Source organism: Manacus candei, unplaced genomic scaffold (assembly GCF_025592945.1).
Source record: "Manacus candei isolate 608988 ecotype Guabito, Panama unplaced genomic scaffold, ASM2559294v1 h1tg000044l, whole genome shotgun sequence".
Taxonomy (NCBI): domain Eukaryota; kingdom Metazoa; phylum Chordata; class Aves; order Passeriformes; family Pipridae; genus Manacus; species Manacus candei.
In genome coordinates, this window is record NW_026138092.1 from 2,481,224 (window position 1) to 2,504,149 (window position 22,926).

The 22,926-nt window shown below is 39.1% G+C and overlaps 1 protein-coding gene across 3 annotated transcripts in view; it reads right to left on the bottom strand.

Moving 5' to 3' along the window:
• Window positions 1-1,916: 1,916 nt before the first annotated feature.
• MIGA1 (mitoguardin 1) overlaps window positions 1,917-22,926 on the bottom strand; it is a 33,566-nt gene continuing 12,556 nt past the window's right edge. For 2 of the 3 annotated variants that reach the window (XM_051796061.1, XM_051796060.1), the window contains 9 exons: window positions 13,283-13,383; window positions 7,117-7,235; window positions 6,850-6,922; window positions 6,433-6,519; window positions 6,210-6,308; window positions 5,784-5,918; window positions 4,402-4,455; window positions 3,982-4,098; window positions 1,917-3,654 (listed from right to left, as the gene is read on the bottom strand). In XM_051796061.1, coding sequence (XP_051652021.1) covers window positions 3,436-3,654; window positions 3,982-4,098; window positions 4,402-4,455; window positions 5,784-5,918; window positions 6,210-6,308; window positions 6,433-6,519; window positions 6,850-6,922; window positions 7,117-7,235; window positions 13,283-13,383 — 1,004 coding nt within the window. In that variant the 3' untranslated portion in view covers window positions 1,917-3,435. The remainder of the gene's footprint in view (window positions 3,655-3,981; window positions 4,099-4,401; window positions 4,456-5,783; window positions 5,919-6,209; window positions 6,309-6,432; window positions 6,520-6,849; window positions 6,923-7,116; window positions 7,236-13,282; window positions 13,384-22,926) is intronic. The other variant, XM_051796062.1, reaches the window with a different exon arrangement.

Here is a 22,926-nt window from a genome sequence, read left to right on the forward strand (position 1 = left end):
AATACGTTCCTTTTCCTGCTTAAAGATGACTTGTTTCCTACACGTTCAACTGCAAGGTCTCCAGTGCAGAACTTTCTTCTTCCTATCTCTCTAGTGTTGTGTCTGTCACACTGGAGCCCGACTTTCAGCTGGATTATAAACACTAGGACAATAACCACATGACTTTAGGCTGTGCAGATCTCAACAACGGCCATCGAAGACAAAACGTGTTTGGCTTTTGAAGGACAGCACATGAACTTTCCCCCAATTTAAACTGCACAGCCCAAAAGCTGTTGCCATTCAATATTTTTTTTCATTTATATAATATATTTTGTAATAATTGCTTTTTGTTGGTTTCAGGCAGCGAATTCCAATTTCAAGGTGACTAACTGGTATCAAAACACCTGCCCTATGAAATAATTTTGCAACAGATTTCAAGAATCGTGCGAATTCAAGTTTTAGATACAGTTATATGAGCAACAGTTGTTTCACTGAAATATTTTATTTCATATACACAGCTGCACTTCATTAGGCAATAGAAAGGTCACAAATGATCTTACTCTGACACTTGGTTTGACACGTCCAGTTTGATAGAAACCAAAGACTACAAAAGAAATGTATAATAATCATTAAGAACACATTAAAAGTGAGATTATTATTACAACTAAATTACAAATTATATAAATATTTGATTCTTGCATAATCCCTACACATTCAACATTTCTGACTTTAGGAGCACAGTTACAGCAGAAGAGGATGGCTTTCAAATTTAGCTTGTTCTTATTAGCATGGAAAGTGGCATTCAAAACTACCCAAATTTAGAGATTCTGAACGAAATTCTGATTTTGAAGTCGCTAGAGTAGAACTGCATCATCCTGTCCCTGCTGTGCTGCAGCTCTGGCACTTGTGTTTTCAGAGATGCTGCACTTCTGAAATTCTCAGGCCACATGGCTGGTTATCAGCAGATACTCTGGACACACCTGTTAGCTCAGGTGAAGCTTTTAACAGAACTGACTCCAGTTCCATGTTACAAGGAGACCTTCATCTCCCATTTGAAGTTAGAAAGGACAGAACAGATGAATGGTTTTTTGTCCTAAAAGAGCCAAAGGGGATCAAAAGCCTACCCACATGTACATTTCCCTCTTCCTCTTTCTTTTTCTCCCTTTCCTTGCTCTTCATTTTTGAACTGCTTCTGAATCAAATATTTGTTGGTATCTTACAACAACCAGAACTTGTGTTTCTAATTTTGGGAAAGACATCAGTTCAACTTCCAACCCCATTCTGTGGACTTCCGAGAGCTCCACGAGCGTGTGGAAGTGCTCCTGTTTTAAGTCAGATATTATCAAGTTCTTCCTCATTTTCTAAATATTTTGGTGTTTCTTTAGATCCTTCTCATTCTTCTATTTAAAAAAAATCCTTTCATTTTTGACAGAAGACCAACTTTTAAAGTATCTGGAAACATTTACAACCTCCTGTGCAATGCTGCTGCACTTTGTTCAAAAGCTTTTTGTAAAAACCACGAAAATCTCAATATACATTTACTTCTGTGAAAAAGTGCATTTCTGTTTCTCTGAGATGTATGTTAAGGTGTAATTTTCTTCCTATCAGTTTATTAGACCAGAGAGACAGTTTCCTTTGCTACCTACAGCTAGTGCATTTGCTGTGGAATATGCCACTTACTCTGCTACTATTTCCAGCTATTCCTATTGATTATGAGCCCAACAAGACACCTTTACTGTTCCACATAATTTCACTCATAGACTTGCAATAAGCTGCCAAAACACAGATAGCTTAAACATACTTATCTGCTCAAAAGCTGAGATAGGTGAAGAAAACTTCACATGCCCACAATGAAGACATTGCAGAGAAAAGAAAAAATCCAGCACAGAGCACAGTGCCAAGCTCAGCAACTTGAACAGTGGAAACAGGCCAAGAGCAGCATTTGGAATTTCTCTTTTATTACACATAGAAGTATACTTTTTTCTTTGTTAAATAAATTATAATCAGTTGGCATTTCACACAAGTCATATGACACATTTTCATCATTTTTGTACTTATCAAATGAGTACAACAAAGGAGCAAAATGTTGGCTTCGGTAAAATCTATGAATTACACAGGCCCTCCTCTTGGCTATTGTCATTTTGGGTTGTGTTTGCAACAAAAGGTGACATTTTTCTAGTCAAGGATTGTTTTGATATCTTAGATTTTTAACAACATGCTTCTCAAGTATCTGAATATTTGGAATTGCTCTGTAATTACTTACTCTGTATTTCTTGACACAGGATAGATTCTTGTGGGCTGGCTCTGTGTGGCAAAGCATATGTAAGTGTAGTTTAAGAGCCTAAACTAATTATGAAGCATTGCTTCAGTTTACAGAAATTCAAAGATTATACCTCATCATTATTTATTACCCCCAGAACAGGAAAAAACATTACTGTGAGTTCCCTCAGGCTTTCTGACTGTGCTGCCTGAAGTTCAGGGTTCCACAGCCTGAGCCACAGTTTCACACTGCACACAGATGGCCACAACTGCTTGAATTTCTTAAATAGACACCTGACTTCCCACAGAGAAGGGAGGAAGACTGAAGTGCTTTAAATTATAAAACACTGCCTTCAATTCTGTTTCATGATTAACAAATCTTACCATACATACTTATTTAAAAATATATTTTGAAATGCTACATATGAACTGAGAATGCTATTGGTTAATTTACCACCACATAGAGTAGTAACAGTTTTAGAACAAGGAAAGGTTTTAAAATTAATTGGTGAAGCTAGCATAGCTTTTAAAATATAAATAAGTATTTTTAAACACCTTAATGATGTTTAGATATTTTAAAACAAAATAAAGTGAAAAAATGCATACTGGCAGTCATTCCTGCCCCAACAGTGCTTGCATTTCCTGCACTGCTCCCTTGCACTGCAGTACAGAATGGCTGCTTACACCCACACAAATGTAATCCCAGGGCAGGGGCAACATGTTCAGTTTTGTGAGTGTGATTCCTTTATTGCATGTGTCACATGAATCAGAGACTGCAGGCAAAACACCTTCCAGACACCTAATGATGAGACTCTGCAATGAACACTTTGTACTGTAAGCCTTTAAATGGGAACAACTCCATCAGCTTCACTCACAAATCATCTGTGCAAAAGTACAGTATTTCATAAATAAACTTTACCCAAATATTACAGAAAAAAGCTTTGGGATACATGAAGTATAAATACAGCGACAGCTGGGCTGCAAAATTAATTCAGGTATATACAGTAACACACTCCCCATTTCTTTTCATAGGTGTACATTTAACCTCCCTGAGTCCTTTTCCACACTTGAGTGACGTGATGCATTTCCAGTTGCTTGCTCACTGAGAGCCATGGTGTAGCTTCAGCATTAGAGAAAAAAGGTGGGAAGGAGCACCCCAACGTGCACTCCCTGGCATTTGTCATGGATTTTCAGAGCTTACTGGACTTTTGCTTCCAAGAGCCCGCTGGGCACGACGTGCCCATGAGAGCTCACACAGGCCCCCACGTGCCTCAGGGAATCTGCTCCCAGGTAAGCCATGAGCAGCTCCGTGTGTCGGATCAGCAGCTGGGTGAGATCCTCAGCCAGGCTCTCCATGCTGGAGTACCTCACCTTTTCAAAATCAAAAATGTCTTTGAGGAAGAAAAGCACTTGATCCTAGCCAGGGGAAAAAAATAAAGAGAAAAACTCGTATTCACTTACTAGCAGCTATTTCTTTTACATGTTTCCTACAAGCATCCATTTTGCTGCTGAGACAGAAGTGTGCTAAAACAGACTTTGCAGAACAGTTCTAAGCTTAAAAACATTTAATAATGTTTTTAAAATATTTTAAAATATTTAGTTTTCATGCTTTCTTACCGTTAGCCCTAATCTTAGGAAAATGGAAATGTTTATACTTATAAATAAAATATTAATTTATTTTAATCAGGAAGATATTTTTTTTCATTTAGATAAGTGGTAATTAAAAAAAAAAAAGTTACAAACCTTGAAGAAGCAGCATAAGTCATAAAGGGAATTTCTAGGGCCCAAAAAGCCCCACGCCAAAACAGGGCTGATATGTTCACATATAGCATAGAAATGTGCAAAAAATCCATCAGGCACCTAAGTGATGGAAAATTGGAGACAGATGTTACACAGTAAGTTTAGTATAAATTTCCATTATTTAACATTAAATCTTCATAAAAGCCTAACACACTTACTACAGGGCTGTGGTAACCTGAACAGAATTAGTCACCACTGCTGACTGGACCCAAACTAGGTTGAAAATCTTTCAGTTTTTGCTAAAAAACAGGTGTTAGGGCCCCATGAGCTAAATTTCCACAATTGGAAACCTCTTGTCTGAACTTCAAATTCTTAGGAGCCGATCAATAACTTTGATCCACATAATTTTGAAGGGCAACTTACCTTCATTTGCTGTCTTTTCTGCTTCAGTACTGACCAACAGCTTGAAGCTACAGCCTAATTGTTAAAAGAAAAAAAAGCAAGCCCAAGTCATTTTTCATCTCAAAAGAACTCATCTGCAGAATACTGTATTTCTATATTTTGGGGACATGTATTTTCTGCAGTTTCAACCTTGTGATAACACAAAGTTTAAAACTACAAAACAGCAGCTGATACAAATAACCAAATTTATATGTAGTTCCTACGTGTCATTTCAGATCTATCCTTGCAACATTTTCTTCAGTTTAATTCAAATGTAATTTGGCATCCCTGACTGATTTTACAGTTACAACAGTTAGCAATTCTCTCTGGGTTTAACTGAGGACCAGCCTCTTATATACTAAAGCATGTGCTCAGACATAAGTAACTATTTTAGATATTATGTGGAATGTGAACACATTAAAATGTCCTTTTTCATTTTAGCAAAAACATTCTTGCAATAGCTTCAGATTCAGTTAAGGAGTTTTGTCCAAATATGGACCTGTGAAATACAATATACTGATATCAGTACTGGGCTTTTTTCCCCTCAGAGCTTGTTCCTATCCTCATCTGACTCTCCTTCAGTGCTGCAGGAGAATTAACTATTCACAGAGCCAGTGTTACCCCAGAATTACAGAAATACATGCATGGCACTTTTCTCTCTAGAGGGAATGTTTCAGTTGAAAGACAAAAACAAAAGGCAAACTGGCATTTTACAGACAAAAATGGACGAAATGACAGCAGTATCTGTACCAGTTGACCATGGCGGAAGCCTGTGTCCCTAACAGATCTATCTGACAAATAAACAGGCCCAGATGAGAAATCATGAATTGCAATCAACATTTGAATGCCTGCACTGTATTAGTTTACTTTTGTTTCCTTGCAGCTTTGTGCCTTGTTGCTAAATCTCTGGTCTCTGAACCAAAACCTGGATCTAATACCTCAGACGTGGCTAAGTGAAACCTCCCCTCTAAAATTCTACTTCCTCAGAGGAAACTAATTTTTGCAGGACAAGCTGAAGTATTTTCTCTGATACATTCAACCATTCTGTATGTTTTGGGCCCAGACTTGTAGCTTTTCAACTGCTGTTATGATAAAATACAGTCTGTTTAATTCTTTTGAGGAATATTTCAGGTACACACTCAGTTATACTGGAAGCTAAACTGGACTTTACACAGCCTTTATCCTGCAGTTGTTGGATTTATTCTTGGTTTTAGATTGTACTTTAAGGATACAAAGCACAGAGCACCAGAACAGTTTCAGCAGACACAGAAATTTCTATCAGAATGCTCACAACACACTTATATTGATCACACCATCCACATACTGCAGATTAATTGGTATGAACATTACACATGAATACTCACTGTTTCTTTGAAAGAGGAATTTAACCAGCGGTTATTGACTACATTCTGTATAGAGATAGGTGGATTTTCTAAATCTTCAAATGAATCCATTAATATGAAGTCCAGAACAACATCATAAAAATTCAGATTTTTCACCTGTATTAAAGGAAAAGATGGCCTAAGTAACCTAGTTTCTCTTTCAGCAGTGGAATTCAGCATGCACCACATTCAAATGCATCAAAGATATTATGAAGAAGTTAAAAAAAAAAAGTACTTTCTGGTGCTAAACTGGTGGATGCCAATTCTCTAAATCAGCAATACAAACAAAAAAAGAGTTGCCTTTCCCACAATTCTGAATTGTAAAATTTTATTTTTAGATCCTATGGCTCAATAGGATCCTTTAGATCCTATTAAGGGTAAAAGCACTTTTCAGAAATTCAGACTCACTCCTCTAGCAGCAAGTTCCATTTCAGTATTATCCCAGTGGTCTGTTTGTTCCAAAAAATATATCATTTCATCAAAGACATCTTCAAATTTCTTTGGATTCTGTAAAGTAAAAGCAACGAGTATCAAGCAAACTCAACAAGAGATGTGGTTTATTTGCAGTGGAAAGTGAATTCTGGTAGGAGTCACATAAACAATAAAACATTAGTTAAAAGAAGCCTTTTACCTTTCGTGCTTTCACAATTAAAGCAGACAAAATTTTTCTTCCACTTTCAGCAAGAAATATTCTGTTTGCTGTTTCTGAAAGAATTACCTAGAAAAGGGTTCAGAAAATACAGACATGTTCATGCACAGGTTATACTAAAGTGACCTTAAACACTCCAATCACATTTCAGACAATTATAACCCCTGGTATGGTGGACCAGCTCCTAATAAGCCTTTGGTGCAAAGGTTCCAAAGCTAATCATAAAACTGGGACTCCTCTGCAAATTCATCTCGTCTCAGAACTATGGAAATGTAAAGGCAACAAGAAAATATTTAACTCCAGAACAAGTTATAAAAATGCTGGCCCAGAGAGTGCTTTCAATGCCATGTCCTTTAGTTTAGGCTTAAGGAGAGACAAATCACCCTCCTCACTGCTTACCTGAAAAGCTTGTCGAATACAGTGCAGCTTAGCAAGGAAGTCACTGTCTCCTAGACATTCAAACATTTCAGTCCTACACAAAACAGAAAAGTTTTCAAAGACCATTAGGAAAAGAAGCACCAGAACAGTCACATCAGTCTAACTCTTAGAAAAAATACCTAGTGCAATTAACTCCTAAAAAAATGGAAAAAAAATGGTTTCTAGGTAGAATATTTAATTTTAAGTTTTGCTTTTCTGGAAAATAGTTAAACAGACATAAATCAGTACCTTAACACTCGTGAATATATTTTGCCTTCTTCTGCCAAGTGCATGGCTTCTTCATACAAGGGGCAGTGGCAAAGGGAATCCAGCCCGTACGTGTTACGGATCTCCCTGTGCTCTGTAAGCTGACAAAGAAATCGTTTGGAAGTTCATTAAAGAGCTTGACAACATATTTTTTGTAAAGATAAAAACAAATTCAAGAATTTTCCTGATACTCTACTGATAGATGCATCCTTTTCTGCATCTGCTTAAAAGAAAGGGGCAACACTCAACTGCTATGCAGAATAAATACACCACATCCCACAAGACCTACTTCGTAACTCTTAGAATCTCAAAGCTACAGTTTCAAGTTTCAAAACTCATGGAGGCAGCTTAATTTTATATTTAATTTGCCTAGGTAAGTTCTTAAACTGTCTGGTTAAATCTAATGGGTCTCCAAGCTGTTAAAAGAAAATAATTGCCAGGTCACAAAGTACAGAATGATTGCATCATGCAGATCTTTAGGAAACCAGAAATAGTAACATCCTCCCACCCCTGTTTTTGTTTCGCTGGGAAATATGTCTGCTAGTTACCAAAGCACATGGTATGAAGCATGAGCACTCAGAATTTTATATGACAGGCTCCCAAAAAGGTCTTCATTGTTGGCAGTTTTAATTCTGTGATTATTGTACAAATTAAGGTGAACTCACAGACATTTTTAAAGCAAGAAAAAAACCAAAACCAGATTAATAAATCAAAGCACATAAATAACAGAGAACTCCTGTTTACAGGGTATCATATTTAATCAACAAAACAATGGCTAGCTACGATTTCCACTATAAACATTACATCATATTATTAATAATCAAAAGAAAAAAAGCTTACACATCATTCAGATTAGTTAATGACCAGAAAACTATTTTTAAAAAAATTATTTTTTTAATTATATATATATTTAATTATCTTTTCTTTAATATCCTGTATGGGGCAAACAAACTTGTGTTTCTAGGCTATAAAAACATAGCCTGGAAACATCTTTAAAAAGTAACTGTCAAAGTAATCGAACTATATAAAAAGTTACCCCATATTTGAGAACGATTTAAACAAATCAGATTAAAGTAGAACTTTGTATCAAACCTCCATTAAAATTTTCAAATAAATACATGCTGCAAAGTTTTTCCTGTCAGCGAGGACACCCAGCCAAGTGCTGGTGAGATGATCCCAGTGTGCCTTCTCCACACACTGCAGCAACAGTTTGGCCAAGTTGGCTTTCCTGCTGCAGGGAAAGTGCCAGTACCTGCTTTTGTCCATCTAAACATTTAAGGACATGAAAAAAGTCAGAGATTTCAGTGCAGAGCTGGTGTTCTGACAAGTGTCACACACTGTTAGGTGGTGTTCATTTGCTGGAACTTACACGTGGGGGTTGAGTCACTCACACCAGTAACCTTTTACTTCTGGCAAATACATACAATTCCTTCCATAAACTGTCAGGTTCCATTTTAAATTGTTTTGTTTGGCTAAAAAAATCCCAATGAGACCAAACCACTCTCTAGTGGACACCTTTTTGCACAGCCAGTGTCATGCTGAAACCCTTCCCACAGCTCTGAGGATGACAAGGTGCTCCACCACAGCCAACAGTGCTGGCAGAGGGTTGTGAGGATGGCCCTGACATGCCAGCCCCCAAATGTCTGCTACTTCCTCACTGTCATGGAGAAGAACATGAAAATGCAGACAAAGCAGAGATAAAAAGGTGACTGCAGTTCAGGGCTGGGTGTGTCCACAGGTTTCACTGGGTTAGAAGGGACCCACAAGGATCCAGTCTAATTCTTAAGTGAACAGTCCCTAAACCCCAAACCTTGGCTTTACTAGCACCATGCCCTAAACAACTGAGCAAATCTCAGGGTTTTCATGACCCTAAAGCAGCAGCAACCTCATCTTGGAAGGCTTGACTTCCATCCCTTCAGGGCTCGAGAGAGACAGCGCAGTCAGTGACCACAGCACAGGACATTTCTGGTGACCTGCAGTGGACACCTGACTTCGTTATGCTGAAATAATATGGACACACCTTCCAAACTCCAAAGCCTGTAGTGCTGATTCGTGTCTAAGCTTGTGGTGCTTCCTTGTGTCTCTGAAGGTTACAACATGGATTGTTCACATGCTAATCAGTTTACTCTGGACACTTCAGCTTTAGGGCTGCATCTGCTAGTGAAGAGATGCTGAAATCGTTGCTGTAAAGCACCAAACCTCTGGAACTTGCTAGAGTTCTTAAGTCTGAGATTCCCTGGAACAGGCTCAGTACCCTCATTTGCTACTCACAAGTTGTTTCTTAATAAATAGGAAAAATTCTCAGCTGTGCACCGAAGCCTTGTTGACTACCAAAATAACCACCTACGTGAATGTAACAAAAATAAACAATGCTAGACCTTTTAGGAATTCTTGCTTGCTCCCCCGAATAAAAAGGTCACTTTACTGTAAGAGACAGCATTCCTTACATTCTGAGAAATGATGCTTCCCCTATATTAAAAAGGCTGATGATGGTCTCCTTAAAGGACAAAGCCATTCAGAGAAAAGATTATTATTTTTTTTTTTAAATAGGTAGTTACAGGATGAGAGTGAAACATGCTTTGGAAGTTGGAAGATGAGATGGTGATTACTAACTAAAACACTTGAGATAGTACTTTAATAAACTGAATTGTGTTGATCTGGAAGATCTGGAGGAAAACAGGAAGGCTGTTACAAAAAAAAAAAGAGCAGCTAAGGCTTTATTCACAAGTCTAAAAAATCTCCCAAGCTTTGGATGGAGTTAACATTTTAACAAGGAAAGCAAAGTTTATTTGATAATAGAACTGAAGATTCAACTCTAGTCAAGATATGAAAATAAGATATGATAAATGCATGTGCACTGACAACAGAGAGGCAGCCCCAAAGCTCAGGGAGAGCAGGAAAGAGCCTCTGTCAGGAAGATGGAAAAGAAGCCAGGAAAGACAGGGGAGAGGCCTTTATGTGGCACACTCAGGGCTGTGTTCTTGCCAAGGGTAGCAGCTATTTTGATCACAGTAGATGGGAGAGCAAGACTATGAAAAGGATACTAATCTTCCTCAACACAAGCTGATGGCAGACAGGCTCAAACGGGGAAGAAAACACCATTATTTATCACAGGATATAGTATTAATAACTTAATTAGGGAAAATAGTTGTGTTTACCATCCCTTCTGCAGTGCTTCTGAGAGCCTGAGGGTGTTTAAGAGCAGAAGTCTGTCTGGGCTTGGGGATGACAACTGTGTCTAAACTGTCTCTGTAAGGATTCAGGCACCTGTGTACTGTGGGTGTCCAGGCAGGCACAACTCTGGGTGAGAAGTCATCAGATTGATTCTCAGCCCCAGCCAAGAGGAAGCTTTGGCACACACTCCTGCCATCCTGCAGAGCTCACCAAAAGGGCACATGACTTAAACTCTGCCAGCTGTCCCACTTTTGTACAGCTCTTTCCTTAAAAACCACCTTCCTAGATTTTGTCCTCGTACAACACAGCACGACACTGTTGTTGCCTCCTAAGCAGTGCCCCCATCACCTTCCATTCAAGCATCTGTGTCTTGGTTTGTGACAGTTATTTCTCCTGAGGGCACTGAGCTAAATTTGGTCTGTGTGTCAGCACTGAAACAGTTTCCAGCCTCTAAAACCAGAGTCCTGCTCCTTGGGACAGGACACAATGTAGGAGGGAGACAAGGAACTGTCAACACACAACTTGCAGCGTGATGTGACCACAAAAAATGGTGCCATGTTCTGATTTCCTGCAAGGAGAAATTACTAATCCTGGTAGGGCAAAATCACATATGAATTTCAGATTTAAAAGCCTTGCTAAACATTTCTATAACGACATGGAGTTTAGGGCAGTTATTAATATTTTAACTGCAGTCAGGGAGCTTATGATGAAAGAACAACTGCCTGTTTGGCCCTTAGCTGAGATAAACCCAAAGCTGGAAAAGCCTCAGGCCTCTTAGCCTAAACTAAAACATTCCACTGTTTTGCTAGTGCAAGAACAAGAAAGTGAAAAAAGTAGATAAACAAGAAGCTACCTGATATCATCATGTCTAGAATAAAAGAATCAGGTATGTCAATTCTAATCCAGTTACATCAGACCTGTAACTGTTCTCCACCAAGAGCTGAATACACTGGGAAGTAGTTATTGCTCCTTCTCATTGCCATAATTATTTGCAGTACTAATGTGAGGCATTTTTCCCCCCAAAGGATGGACAAGATGTTAAATCCAGGTAACAGTATATTTGTACAAGAACATCCACAGCTTCCTTCTACCTGGAGCACACACAGTGATGTCCTGTCCCCACTGCTGGAGTGAACTGACCCTGCAGTTCAAGCCTAGTGGCTCATATTTAATCCAGAACATCGGTGGTGTTTTGGCTCAAACACTAAACTGCAAGTTATTCATGCTTTGTTAGTCTTCAGGACTTCTGGCAGCTGAGAATTTCACTAGATTCTTCCATAAAATCTGAAAAAGGAGAGTTTGTTCTATTGGCAAAGGACAGAACAGCTGGAAAGGAAGAGAAAACCTTCCTAACTTTGTCCTGGAGGAAAGAGTTGACAGAAGTGGTTCTGAGGTATCAGAATGTGGAGAATATTTTCAGGATAGGTAAAGACAATTACATTGCCAATTTTAACTTAAACATTTCCTTAGCACACACTGGGACAATACAGCTCCAGGATAGGATGATGATTCCACTGAGGTGATACATCCTGGGTGTTCGTTTGGTTGATTGCTTTTGGGTTTTTGTTTTTGTTGTTTGTTTTTTTTTAAGCCAAGCAACCCAACTGAGCATCTTCACATACTTGTAAAAACACTATGAAAGTTCATAGGGGAAAAACCAAAGAAACAAAATGTACAAACTACAGTGGTTTACAGCTCCTCTCACGAGCTGGTAGAGTTGAAGCAAGTTTGAATTGTGGTCTTGTCCAAATTACAGGGAAGAGTAACTAACCTCTACAGATACAACCTTTGTTAGGAATGAATGCCAGGCATCACAACAATGTGAGTTACTGAATCAAGGTAATTGTGCTATGGAAAACCAAACCCTATAACAGTCAGATGATAACTGCAAAGCATGTGGATGCAATTCTCTCTTTTTACAGCTGAGTTTAGCAGCTTAGCTGCAGCGCATCTATGAGAGCAATATCTATCACAAAATGTATCTATTGAGGCCAACTTTGCCTTTCCTGTTATTTGGAGAAAAGTGCTCTTCAAGATCCCTCCAGCTCCCCAGAGAGCACAACAGGAGATGTTCCTCACTCAGTAAATGTGTCACTGCATATGAGATTCTTCAAACACTTCAAGGGAGCTGTGGCAGATTGCAGCTGATAGAAAATATCCTGTTATCCAAAGATTGTTTCTTTACATATCCTTTGTGGTCTTACTGAAGAAGATTAGAGAAATTAGATGAAGTATGTCATGTTGTTAAGGAATTCTCCCTGTCAGACCATTCCAGAGGCTCCCTGGCACTCCCACTCCCAGATCCAGAGACTTTCACTGCTGGGACTGAGGTTCTTTCCCAGCAGTGGCTGCACTAACCCAATGGGAGCCCCATTTGACTCCCACACCCCACTCACACAGTCAGACGAGTTTTCCTTACCAGCTCGACCCCAGGTTTTCCATAACAGAGTCTCAGACCTCTGGTTCCTGTTTAATAATTTCCTCTTGGTGCAAGAGCAGAGTTACAGCTCGAGCTGGTGCCTCCATACTGTGCATGGAACACACTGAAACAGGGAGCTGTCAACCTCCAATGATTTCCTCTCAAACAAAAAAACCCCAGCTCTAAAATATACAGAGCCTTCTGCATACATCTCTATAGGATGGTAAGGTAGGAGGAAAAGAAGAACAGGAAAATGCAGTTCACAGTGAAAGGAACTACCACAGCCTTAACTCACTGCTTCTTCACTCAGGAAAATCTGGTATATTTTTCAAAAGCAACTTCTGTCTAGGAGTTGGGGAAACACTCTGTCAGTGCACCAAAAAAAAAAAAAAATTAAAAAAAAGCTGGTTATAATTAAGCCTGGAAAGTTTCTTTTTTTCCTCCATAAGAGGAATACATTTTTGCTTAGAGTGATTAGCAAAAAATTACGATTCTTCTGTTCACTGTTCAGACAGATCAATGAATCTTTAAAAAAGCAATCTTTCAGAGTCTTACCTCAGCTGTGGAAACAAAGGAGTCTGTTGATGCAATGCTCAATGTGTCTCGAAGGCAGAAATCATCCGTGTTATCCTTCACAGTAATGTCTGTGTTTTTATCTTAAAAATATAAAAAAAAACCCCAAAACTTTTTTAGATTCCATTTACATCTTGAAAGTGTGCTTCATGTATACTTTAACATAGTACTTCATCTGGAAGGCACGACATTAGAATACTGTGAGAGTAAATTCTCTTTATGACCCACTAACACATAAAAAGGTGACTGCATTTTTCTGCCTTTGAAGTGGACTTTCAAATATCAGCCACAATGACCTGGGAGAAGAAAAAAAAACTTGCCCAGAGGTTTTCCCTTTTTCCTTTATAGCTTCTGAAGATCTCTCTATCTTATGATATTACTTTGCTATATTGATCTAAACACTGTTAAGTTTTTAACTTTGCTGTTTTATGTGACAAATGCTCAGTGTTTCAGTCACCAAGAAATACTGTTATAAATAAAAGTCCCTTAATAAAAAAACACCCCAAATTTTAACTTCACTGGAATTTGTTTCATTTTTTGCTTTTCATGTCTCTTTTCATTTGCTGGTTCTTCAAAAGAGCAAGTGAAGTTTTTCATCTTCACTGCATCCTCTTTCCCCAAAAACTTCTTTTATTGAAACAACACATCCAGAAGCATTTCCTATGGTGTTAGAATTCTTAAAGCCTTTAAAATAACTGACATTTTTTTTTGCTTAAATTCATCTATAATACAGTTTCTCTCAAGTTTCCTTTATTTTATTCTCAGATTTCAACTGTTGCACTTATTACTATTTTCACCATCCAGAAACACTTTCACAGAAGGATTAAACTGGTAAGTCAGTAAGTCAGACTTTGGCTTGATGTGTCCCACACTACATTCCCAGTGGAGCAGATGCAGTTATTTTGGGTTACTTTACCTTCAGACATTACACATGTGTTGCTAAAAGTCTGTTTTATTTCCAAGAGTCAGCAGCAAAGAGCTACCCAATGTCCTCCAGATCTGTTGCCACGGCAATTCTTCATTAAAAACACTATTACATAGCAAAGTGGCCAAATGCCAATACACTGGAATGGTTTGCTCATCACTTGAAATGCTACAAATCCACATAACTTAACTATTACTTTGGTGGTTGTTATGGTTTTATTAGTTATGGACCTGGGCTGACAGCTCAAAACCTGCATATAACAATAAATATCTGTCTCTGAGACTAATCACTGAGGGGAAAAAATTATTAGAAGTTTGGACAAAGATTTTACTAGATTAAGCTAGGCAAATTGTAATCACAACTTCACCAATATTCATATGAAGTCTCTGATTTTTTCAGCTCATTCTTACTGGTTCTTTCTTTTGACCTCCTAAAACCAACAGAAAAAGTACTGCAGCATCCAAGTTGGTTGAGAAACAATCACACACTGGGATCTGCAATGCTGGAACAGAAAACCAAGCTGTGGTTTGTAAAGCATTAGCCTGAGGTCCGCTCAGAGCAGATGGGGTAACATGGTGTTCCTTATTTCTCATAAATTTGCATTAATTGCCTTCTAATATTACATGAGATGATATTCTAGTACCACTTTTTCACATGAGCAGTTGCTGACTCTGCAGTTAACACTGTTAAACCCAAGGTAGCACAGGGATGTAGAGCCTGGAGGCAGATTTTTCCACTCTCCTATTTTCAACCTCTCCCTTTGGCTAAGTTGCTCCCCACACCAAATTTGTAATTAAACCAAAAGTTTCTACATGTCACAGTTATAAAGTCCCTCTAGCACGTGGCTCAAGGGCAATCCAAAGAAATGATTTTCCTGAATCTGCCAGTCTGTAGGGAACACAGAGCACTTCCTTCTGGAGAAGAAAACAGCCCCAAGCACAAGCAACAACACAAAATGACAAACCCCTACAGGAGTAAAACATGGGCCAGCCCTCCAAAGATCTGACTGGTGGCTCAGATGAAGATGCCAAGGTAAGGACAGCTCTGTGTACACAAAGTGCAGCTGTCAAGTGGTCTCATATATCAACTTATTCACAATCCAAAAACACCTCCAGCACCCCCACAGGGAAGTCCCAACTGCAGCACAGGCTGAAGACTCAAAGCCTTTGGATATTGTGAGATAATTACTGCGCTCTTGGTGTTACATGTGGGTTTATAACTCAGTGACAAGGACATCTCCCCAGACTGACTCTGGTGTATTTAACTCTGGGCTATGTGTGATTGATTACATATAAATGGGAATAATGCTGTTTAACTCAAATTTATCCTGTGTATATTTCAAAAAAGAATTGGTGTAAATGAAGGAACCACAGCCCAGAACACTGCAGCATCAGGGGTTCTTCTGCAGATCTTGCATTCAGCCTGTTATAGATTACATGAAGCTCAGAGAGAATAAAATTTTGAATACATCTATATTTGTTGAAAAATTCCTAATTCCAAGTGTTCTCTCACTGAGCCAGGATGTTTTTAACATCTCAGTTAGTTCCATATGGAATATCTGTGTTTTCACTCAAAATTCTCACTACTACAGAAAAAGGCACAAAATTTGCATGTTATGACAAAAAAAAGAAAAAAAAAAAGCTTGGCAATGCTGAGTGAAATAATACCTTTGGCAAGCAATATGTGCATACAAAGTAAGCAGAACAGCCTTGCCAGCTATTCCTGGCTTTGTGGCCACCACCACCACCCTAACACCCCAAAATACCCCCAGCCAAGCAGGTGTTTATCAGTGCCCACACTATCATGAAAATTCCCTATGGAATTTCACTAGGGTGCAAATTAAGTTGCAGCTGGAGTACATACCATGGAAGTACCAGGAGACCATTCTTAGACACAAGAACACAAAAAAAGAGGCAGTGGCACAAAGAGACTCCTGGAATGAACAGCTGCAGGAGGAACCCACCCTCCAGTGCCTGCAACTGCTCACACATTCATCCCGAGTTCTTATGGATTCTAATACCCTCAGGAAAGGAATACTGGCAACTATGTGAGCCTCAAATATAGTTGGTTTATTTGAGAAGCCAAGGAGTTATTTTGGGTTCACTTGTATTTGCAAAGAGGACGAAGTAGAGTTTCAGATGTGATGCTGACAGCAGTAATTACCATCAAGGCTCCTGGTTGTAGTGCCTGAAAATGCACATATGGTTATAAAGTTAGACTAAGGGCATTAAAAAATGGAAAAATAGGGAGGACTGCTAATGCCTGTGAAACTAATCCTAGCTTTACAAGGTTTTGCAAACAACTATCTACTTAAAACTAAACAAGGTAAAAAACCATCAAGCCAGAACCAAGCTATTTTCACATCCCAGTGTGCTAATCTAGAATATTTATCTGTCTTTGCTGTGGTAGGTTTGCATGGTAAGACAGAGCACAAAGGTAATCCTCCAAATTCTCAGAGCAAAATCCGACCTTAGAGATGGAACTGCACAAAAAATTCACTTTTCAGCATTCAATCAAGAAGCATTCACCTTCACATCATGTTCTGAAACTCTGACGACTGGTCATGTGTTACCTTCTTGCCAGCCCTGAATGAAACATGGCTCGAGCTCACAAGCGAGTCTGGCGCTTACGTGCAGCACTTAAAAAAGGAAAGCACTTACTCACTGCAAAGAACTCCCTGGGATTTTAGTTCTGAGTGCCACCATTAAATAAAGCTTCAGTGGAAAATCAGTGCAGTCAACACACCACAAGCAGGAAAGCAAGATGAGAAAGGAGGGACTTTACAGACTCTGAAGAGGAGAAAACCTCGCAAAGGAATCCACTTCTGGAAAGTCAGGGCACCCCGAGAGCAGGAGGGGCCCAGTGCTCTGTCAGGCCCCTTCCATGGGTGGCTTCATGCCCAGGGAAAGGAATGACAATACCCAAGTTCAGACAGCACAGAAACACAAATCAACACAGTTCAGTTCCACGGGAATGTGTCAGAGTCCTCTAGCAAGGCACAAGTGGCACAGTGGTTTGTCACCCCTGTTACTGAAACATCCCAAAGCAGCTTTATTTACATTTATAAATAGTTATAATTCTGAGAGTGTTGACTGAATATTCATTAAAATATCATTAGTCCAACCAAGTAGCTACTACAGTAGTACATGAAGTCTTACAGGATGCACCCAGAAAGCAGTGAATTTTCTGTCATGCCATATTTATAAAAAGAAAACAATCCCAACCTTCAGATGGCACTTTCTCATGACTGGGTCATGCAGCCACAGGTTAAAACTGGCAAGCCAAGAATGAAGCAGGGTATCCACAAAGACCACTCTGGGTTTAACAGCTACTGTTAAATTATGTGTTTAAATTCCTCAATAACACAAATATCTGGGATCAATAAACTGCCTATAGCTGGAGGCATCTCACCAGCTGCATATAAGTGAAGATGTTACTGACAGCAGTATGAAAATGTATTTCAGGTCAGGGTCTTTTAAAAATAACCAAATCCTGTACTCTGCCAGTACAGCACCATGTAGCAGGAGTTAAACATGTCTCAGGGTACTTTGTTGGGACCACTCTGATGCTAACTGAGGTGAGAGATTCCTTCAAAAAACAAACCACTCCTCCTGTGCCCACCAAACCCCGAGAAGATGCTCCAGCCAGGCTGTCAGGGTGTGCTCACACCTCCAGCAGCCCCTGCTGTGAACTCACAGCTTCTGCTCACCAGCCTGTGACTGGGAACAGGCAATCAAAGCAGTCATCTCATGGAAAAACTGGGGAAAATGGAGCCTAGGACAGCACCAGGTCACCAGGATCTGCAATTCCACCTTCCTCCTCCTACTCACAGGCCTTTTCCAAGGTAAGCTTGGGCTGATCTGAGCCTTCAAATTACATCCTTAACCCAAACCCCAGAAGCTTTCGTGCAGGGAATGATCTTCTGGTTTTGTGTGTACAGAAGGCCAAATCTTACTTCCTTGGAAAAAGTTGACTCAACAGAGCTTTCCTAATTCTTTCCAAGTACAGTTATAGCATTCAAGGTCCACATAAAAGCCTTCCATTTGCAATACACTCACACAGGTCCATTTTCCAAGCCATTAGATGCTCATCAAATTATCATTATGCACAACAAACACCAGATGTTCTTCATTCACTGTGTTCTGTATTACTTTGATGCTATTCTTAAGACAAAAGTAGTCCAGCTGATTAAAAGTTGAATTAAAAGCACGTGTACAGATGACAGTAACACATTCTTCATGAGCAGAGAATGCTTAAAAAGTTTAATAGTACAATCCATTAAGTTTACACACATAAGCAGTAAAATGCACCTGAAAATGGAGATGTAGTTGATCTGCAATATTTGTCATCTGGAAAAAGATGCAGTTTGCCTAAAATAACCTTCAAGAGATTTCCCACATAATTTGGAAAGAAAGAATAGCGATTTCTGTGATGTTTATAACAATTTGGTTATTTTGAGATCTTCAAGACACTGACTTTGTCCATAAAGTTATATTATCTGCTGAGTACACATGTTAGATGGTGTATAAAACAAAACAACGTGGTTACTGCTCCTATATTCTGAAACAGTAAAAATCAAGTCCTTTTGGATGGTCTCATCTAGCAAAGGCAAACAGAGCACAAAATGCTTCTGCATAAGTAACCATTTTAGTCTCTCCACGTGAAAATCAAGTGTATCTAAAAAAGGGATGTAAGTACAATTTATTTCCTGTAATCTATAGACACAAGCACATTAAATTACAGAAGATTAGGAAATACAGAAGTATTAGGAAATATTAGAGAGGTCGCAATTTTTCTTTTTTTAAGCAAAGAAATTATCAAAAGGATAAAAATACTTTATTATAAAGAACATGACCTGTGAAAGCTGTCCCTGAATCATTGTAGCATGCTTTATCATAAAACCAAGACCTCAAAATAGAAAGGCCTCTCACCACAAGGAGCTCTGCACTCCTAAGGAAGAGTAAACACACGTGGTGCCAGATTGCTGAAATCTGAATTTTAAGATAAAGCAGCACCTAACATGTATTTTATAACCTGAATTAACACATGACACGTGCAGACAGCTGAGAAATCAGCTTAATGAGCACAAACCAATGTATGCACATGTTCACTTCTCTGTTTTACCACAGACACATGATCCTGGAACAGATTTGAGAGGTGTATCTTGTGTAAACTGCACGTCACTTCTCGGTCTCTCCCTGTCACACAGCTTTTCGTTGCTTAAAAAATGTCAACTCTGATTATCCATAACTGCACATTATAAGGTTCTACATTTACACAGGGTTACAGTTTTCTACAGCTTCTTTACCTCGAATCAGTGGATCTTCCCTGATTTTAAGGTTTAAATCCCTCTTCTTTATAGGAAATCTTTGTTTCTGACCACCCTTCTAGACATTTTCACGTCTAATAGTTTAGGCAACAGTTTCTGTACTTGTATTTGATTCCAGAGATAAGATCTGGCAACCAAGCAGAGTTTGCTCAGCTGCCTAATCCAGAAGGGGGCTGTTCAGATGGACGTGCAACACAAAGTTGTCGCGCTGTTTCCTCCTCACAGGGGTCCTCCATTCTCCCGTGGTTCACAAAGCATCCCAGCAAAGTTTAGTCTGAATTCCAGCCCTGCTGATTTCAAAGCTGAGACTGCCCACGAGGGATTTCTAGCAGAGCAGTGTGGAACCTGCCAGGTACCTCAGTCATCAGCTTTGAATGTCACTGCCTTTTCTCAGTTCTTCACATCCTAAACCCAAGTGTGAACCTGCTGCTATTTTTGCACAGACACTTTCTAGTGCCAATGGAATGGTCTGTTCAAGCCCATTCAGTGGGCTTGTATCTTAACTCAGATTCAAAGCAGATCCAAAATGCAAGGTCATATTTACAGGAGGAGAAGGAAGTACAAGGTTTACTTTCAGGTTTTACTCATCTGGAACTAGCACCTTTAGTACCTTTTCTATGCCAGAGGCCTCCATAAGTAGGTTAGGCAGAAAAGTCTTCTCACCAGACAGGGAAGAGTCTCAAAAGTAAATGAATTTATCTCTTTGTCCTCAGTTCCTCTAAGTCAGGGGGTACTTAAAAGCAGGATGTTTACACCAGTGCATTCCTAGCACTGTCCCTGGCTTCTTTTCAAGGCAATTCACTGCCACCTTCTTGGCTTTCCCACCATGCCTTTCCTCACAGAAGAGCAGATATGAGCACATGGATAGATGAAAAAGGGCAAGAATAACCAGCAACTGTTGCTCAGCTCCTGAAACTTGTTGCAATCCTAATTATTTTTTTTGATTTTTTTTTCAAATTAGTTTCCTAATTTGTTATACAAAAAAGGAAAGAATAAACAGTTTAGTATTCCAGCATAAACACTACTTTGCTGGACACAGCACAAGGCTATGAGAACATCCAGCATGTATCTTGTCAAAGTAAGATTTTAAACACAAGATTTCTGGGAAGGTTTTTCTTTAGCCAGAAAATCATGCTGTAGGGATGATGACACTTCAAAGCACGTGAGACAGACTGACAAAAGGAGCACACATAATCATTTGTTCTTCCATTAAAAGAGAAGTATTCTGTCCAGGAAATTTGGCTCAAACACTAAACTGCAAGTTATTCATGCTTTGTTAGTCTTCAGGACTTCTGGCAGCTGAGAATTTCACTAGATTCTTCCATAAAATCTGAAAAAGGAGAGTTTGTTCTATTGGCAAAGGACAGAACAGCTGGAAAGGAAGAGAAAACCTTCCTAACTTTGTCCTGGAGGAAAAAGTTGACAGAAGTGGCTCTGAGGTATCAGAATGTAGAGAATATTTTCAGGATAGGTAAAGACAATTACATTGCCAATTTTAACTTGAACATTTCCTTAGCACACACTGGGACAATACAGTATCAGAAAAAAAAAGATGATACCTTCTATCCCCAGAATTAACAGACAGAAAGACAGAACAAATTATTTAACTGGTGACCTTCAGTAAATAAACATCAAAAGATAAAGACAGACATTAGGATTCTGTATTGAGAATGGAGTGTATTTGACACAGGCAAACTCTCATTTACACCAGTAACCTCAGTCTCCACTGGAATTCCAGGGCAGAACTGTTGAGCAGGATGCTGCAGACTCCAGTGACACTGCTCAGGAATGTGAGCAGCTCCTGCAAACCCAGCTGCACACAGCACCCAGGGTAAGAACCTAAATTAGCAAGACATATGCTTAACTTTAAGCAGTGAGACTTAAAGAATATCTTAAGTGCCCCACTGCTTGGGGCCTGCCTGCATTCCATTTGCCCCAGAGAGGAGGAAAGAATGGGATAAGAATCCTGAGACAGTTGTACTGAATGAAGAGTTCCTCTGGACCTTTAGTTTACTAAATAACACCAACTACCAAACAAATTAAAAACACAAACAAATTAAGAACACTGTAAGGTTGCTAAATACATCAGTAACAACATCAATACTTGAATCATAATGCAAGTGATGATTAGGGCAACCTGACCCTGGGAGATAGCCTAAAATATGGACATTCTTTACTCAAGTTTTGCTTTGTTTTACCTTACTCTGGTTTACCACAGATAACTGATACACTGACTAGATAGCAACTTTAACTACATCTGTTTGAGAAGCTGCTAATGGGTGCCAAGCTGTCTGCAAATATGCACCCGGTTACCTTTAAATACTCCCAGTATATCTGCATGTAGAACAAGGGTAGCTTTAAATAGCAGGGCAGAGAAAAAAGCCTGGTGTGATCGACATGTGCTCTTGTACCAGCCACACTACAGCACTTGGCTCCAAACAGGGTTATTAGGTAAGGTGGGCCATGTGCACACACCAGATATCCCACAAAAAATTAGACAATTTACAGCAATTGGTTAAAAAAAAAAACAACAAAACCAACAACTTTAGCTTGAACCATCAAAAAAACCACCCCAGTTATTTTTTCTACCAGTTTTAGCAATCAACTGCACAAATACATGCAGGAGAGAAAAATGACATGTAAATAATAAATTTTACTCCCTCCATTGTTACTGTTCACAGAACCTTTTGCTATAACTTTCCACAAAAACAGCTTTACTCCCACATAAGAGTTTTAACTTTGAAACATTTCAAGCTGAAACAAGTAAGAAAATTCTAAGATATTAAGAGAACTTTAGGAATGAAATGCTTACACAAGCTACTTGAGCCTCCCAGCTACAGGGTAAACAAGGAAAAAACCAGCCCCAAATGATTTGCTTGGTAAATAAATGTGCAGAGCTGTAATGATGGGGTATGGCCAGTGCTAAACAACAAGGGCAAAAATGTTTCAGACAAGCCTCTCTTAAAAGCAGACTGCAATGCAAGGAGAAATTTTTTAGCAGAAGTTCTAAAACAGGAATTGGCCCTATGGGCCAAAACATGTTCTCGATCATCAGTTTATGTAACCTCACACTGCCATACTCCAGTCAGAAAAATAAACACTTATCCTGCCCTCACTCCTTGCCATCTGTCTGGTAGGATTTTTCCTGCCTCTCCAGCAGTTATACTCACAATGTATATAAACACATAAAAGTCAAGTGTATGTACATCCTTTTTTAGTAAGAAAAACAATCTGTAAACTATAACTTGTTAAGAATGCATCACGAGAATATACAAAAGGGGAAATAAAAAAAAGCAACTTCCTGCCTTTAGAAGCCTGTTTCCACTTATCTAATAAATCACTTTCCAAAATGCAGGCAAGTGGTTATTAAAT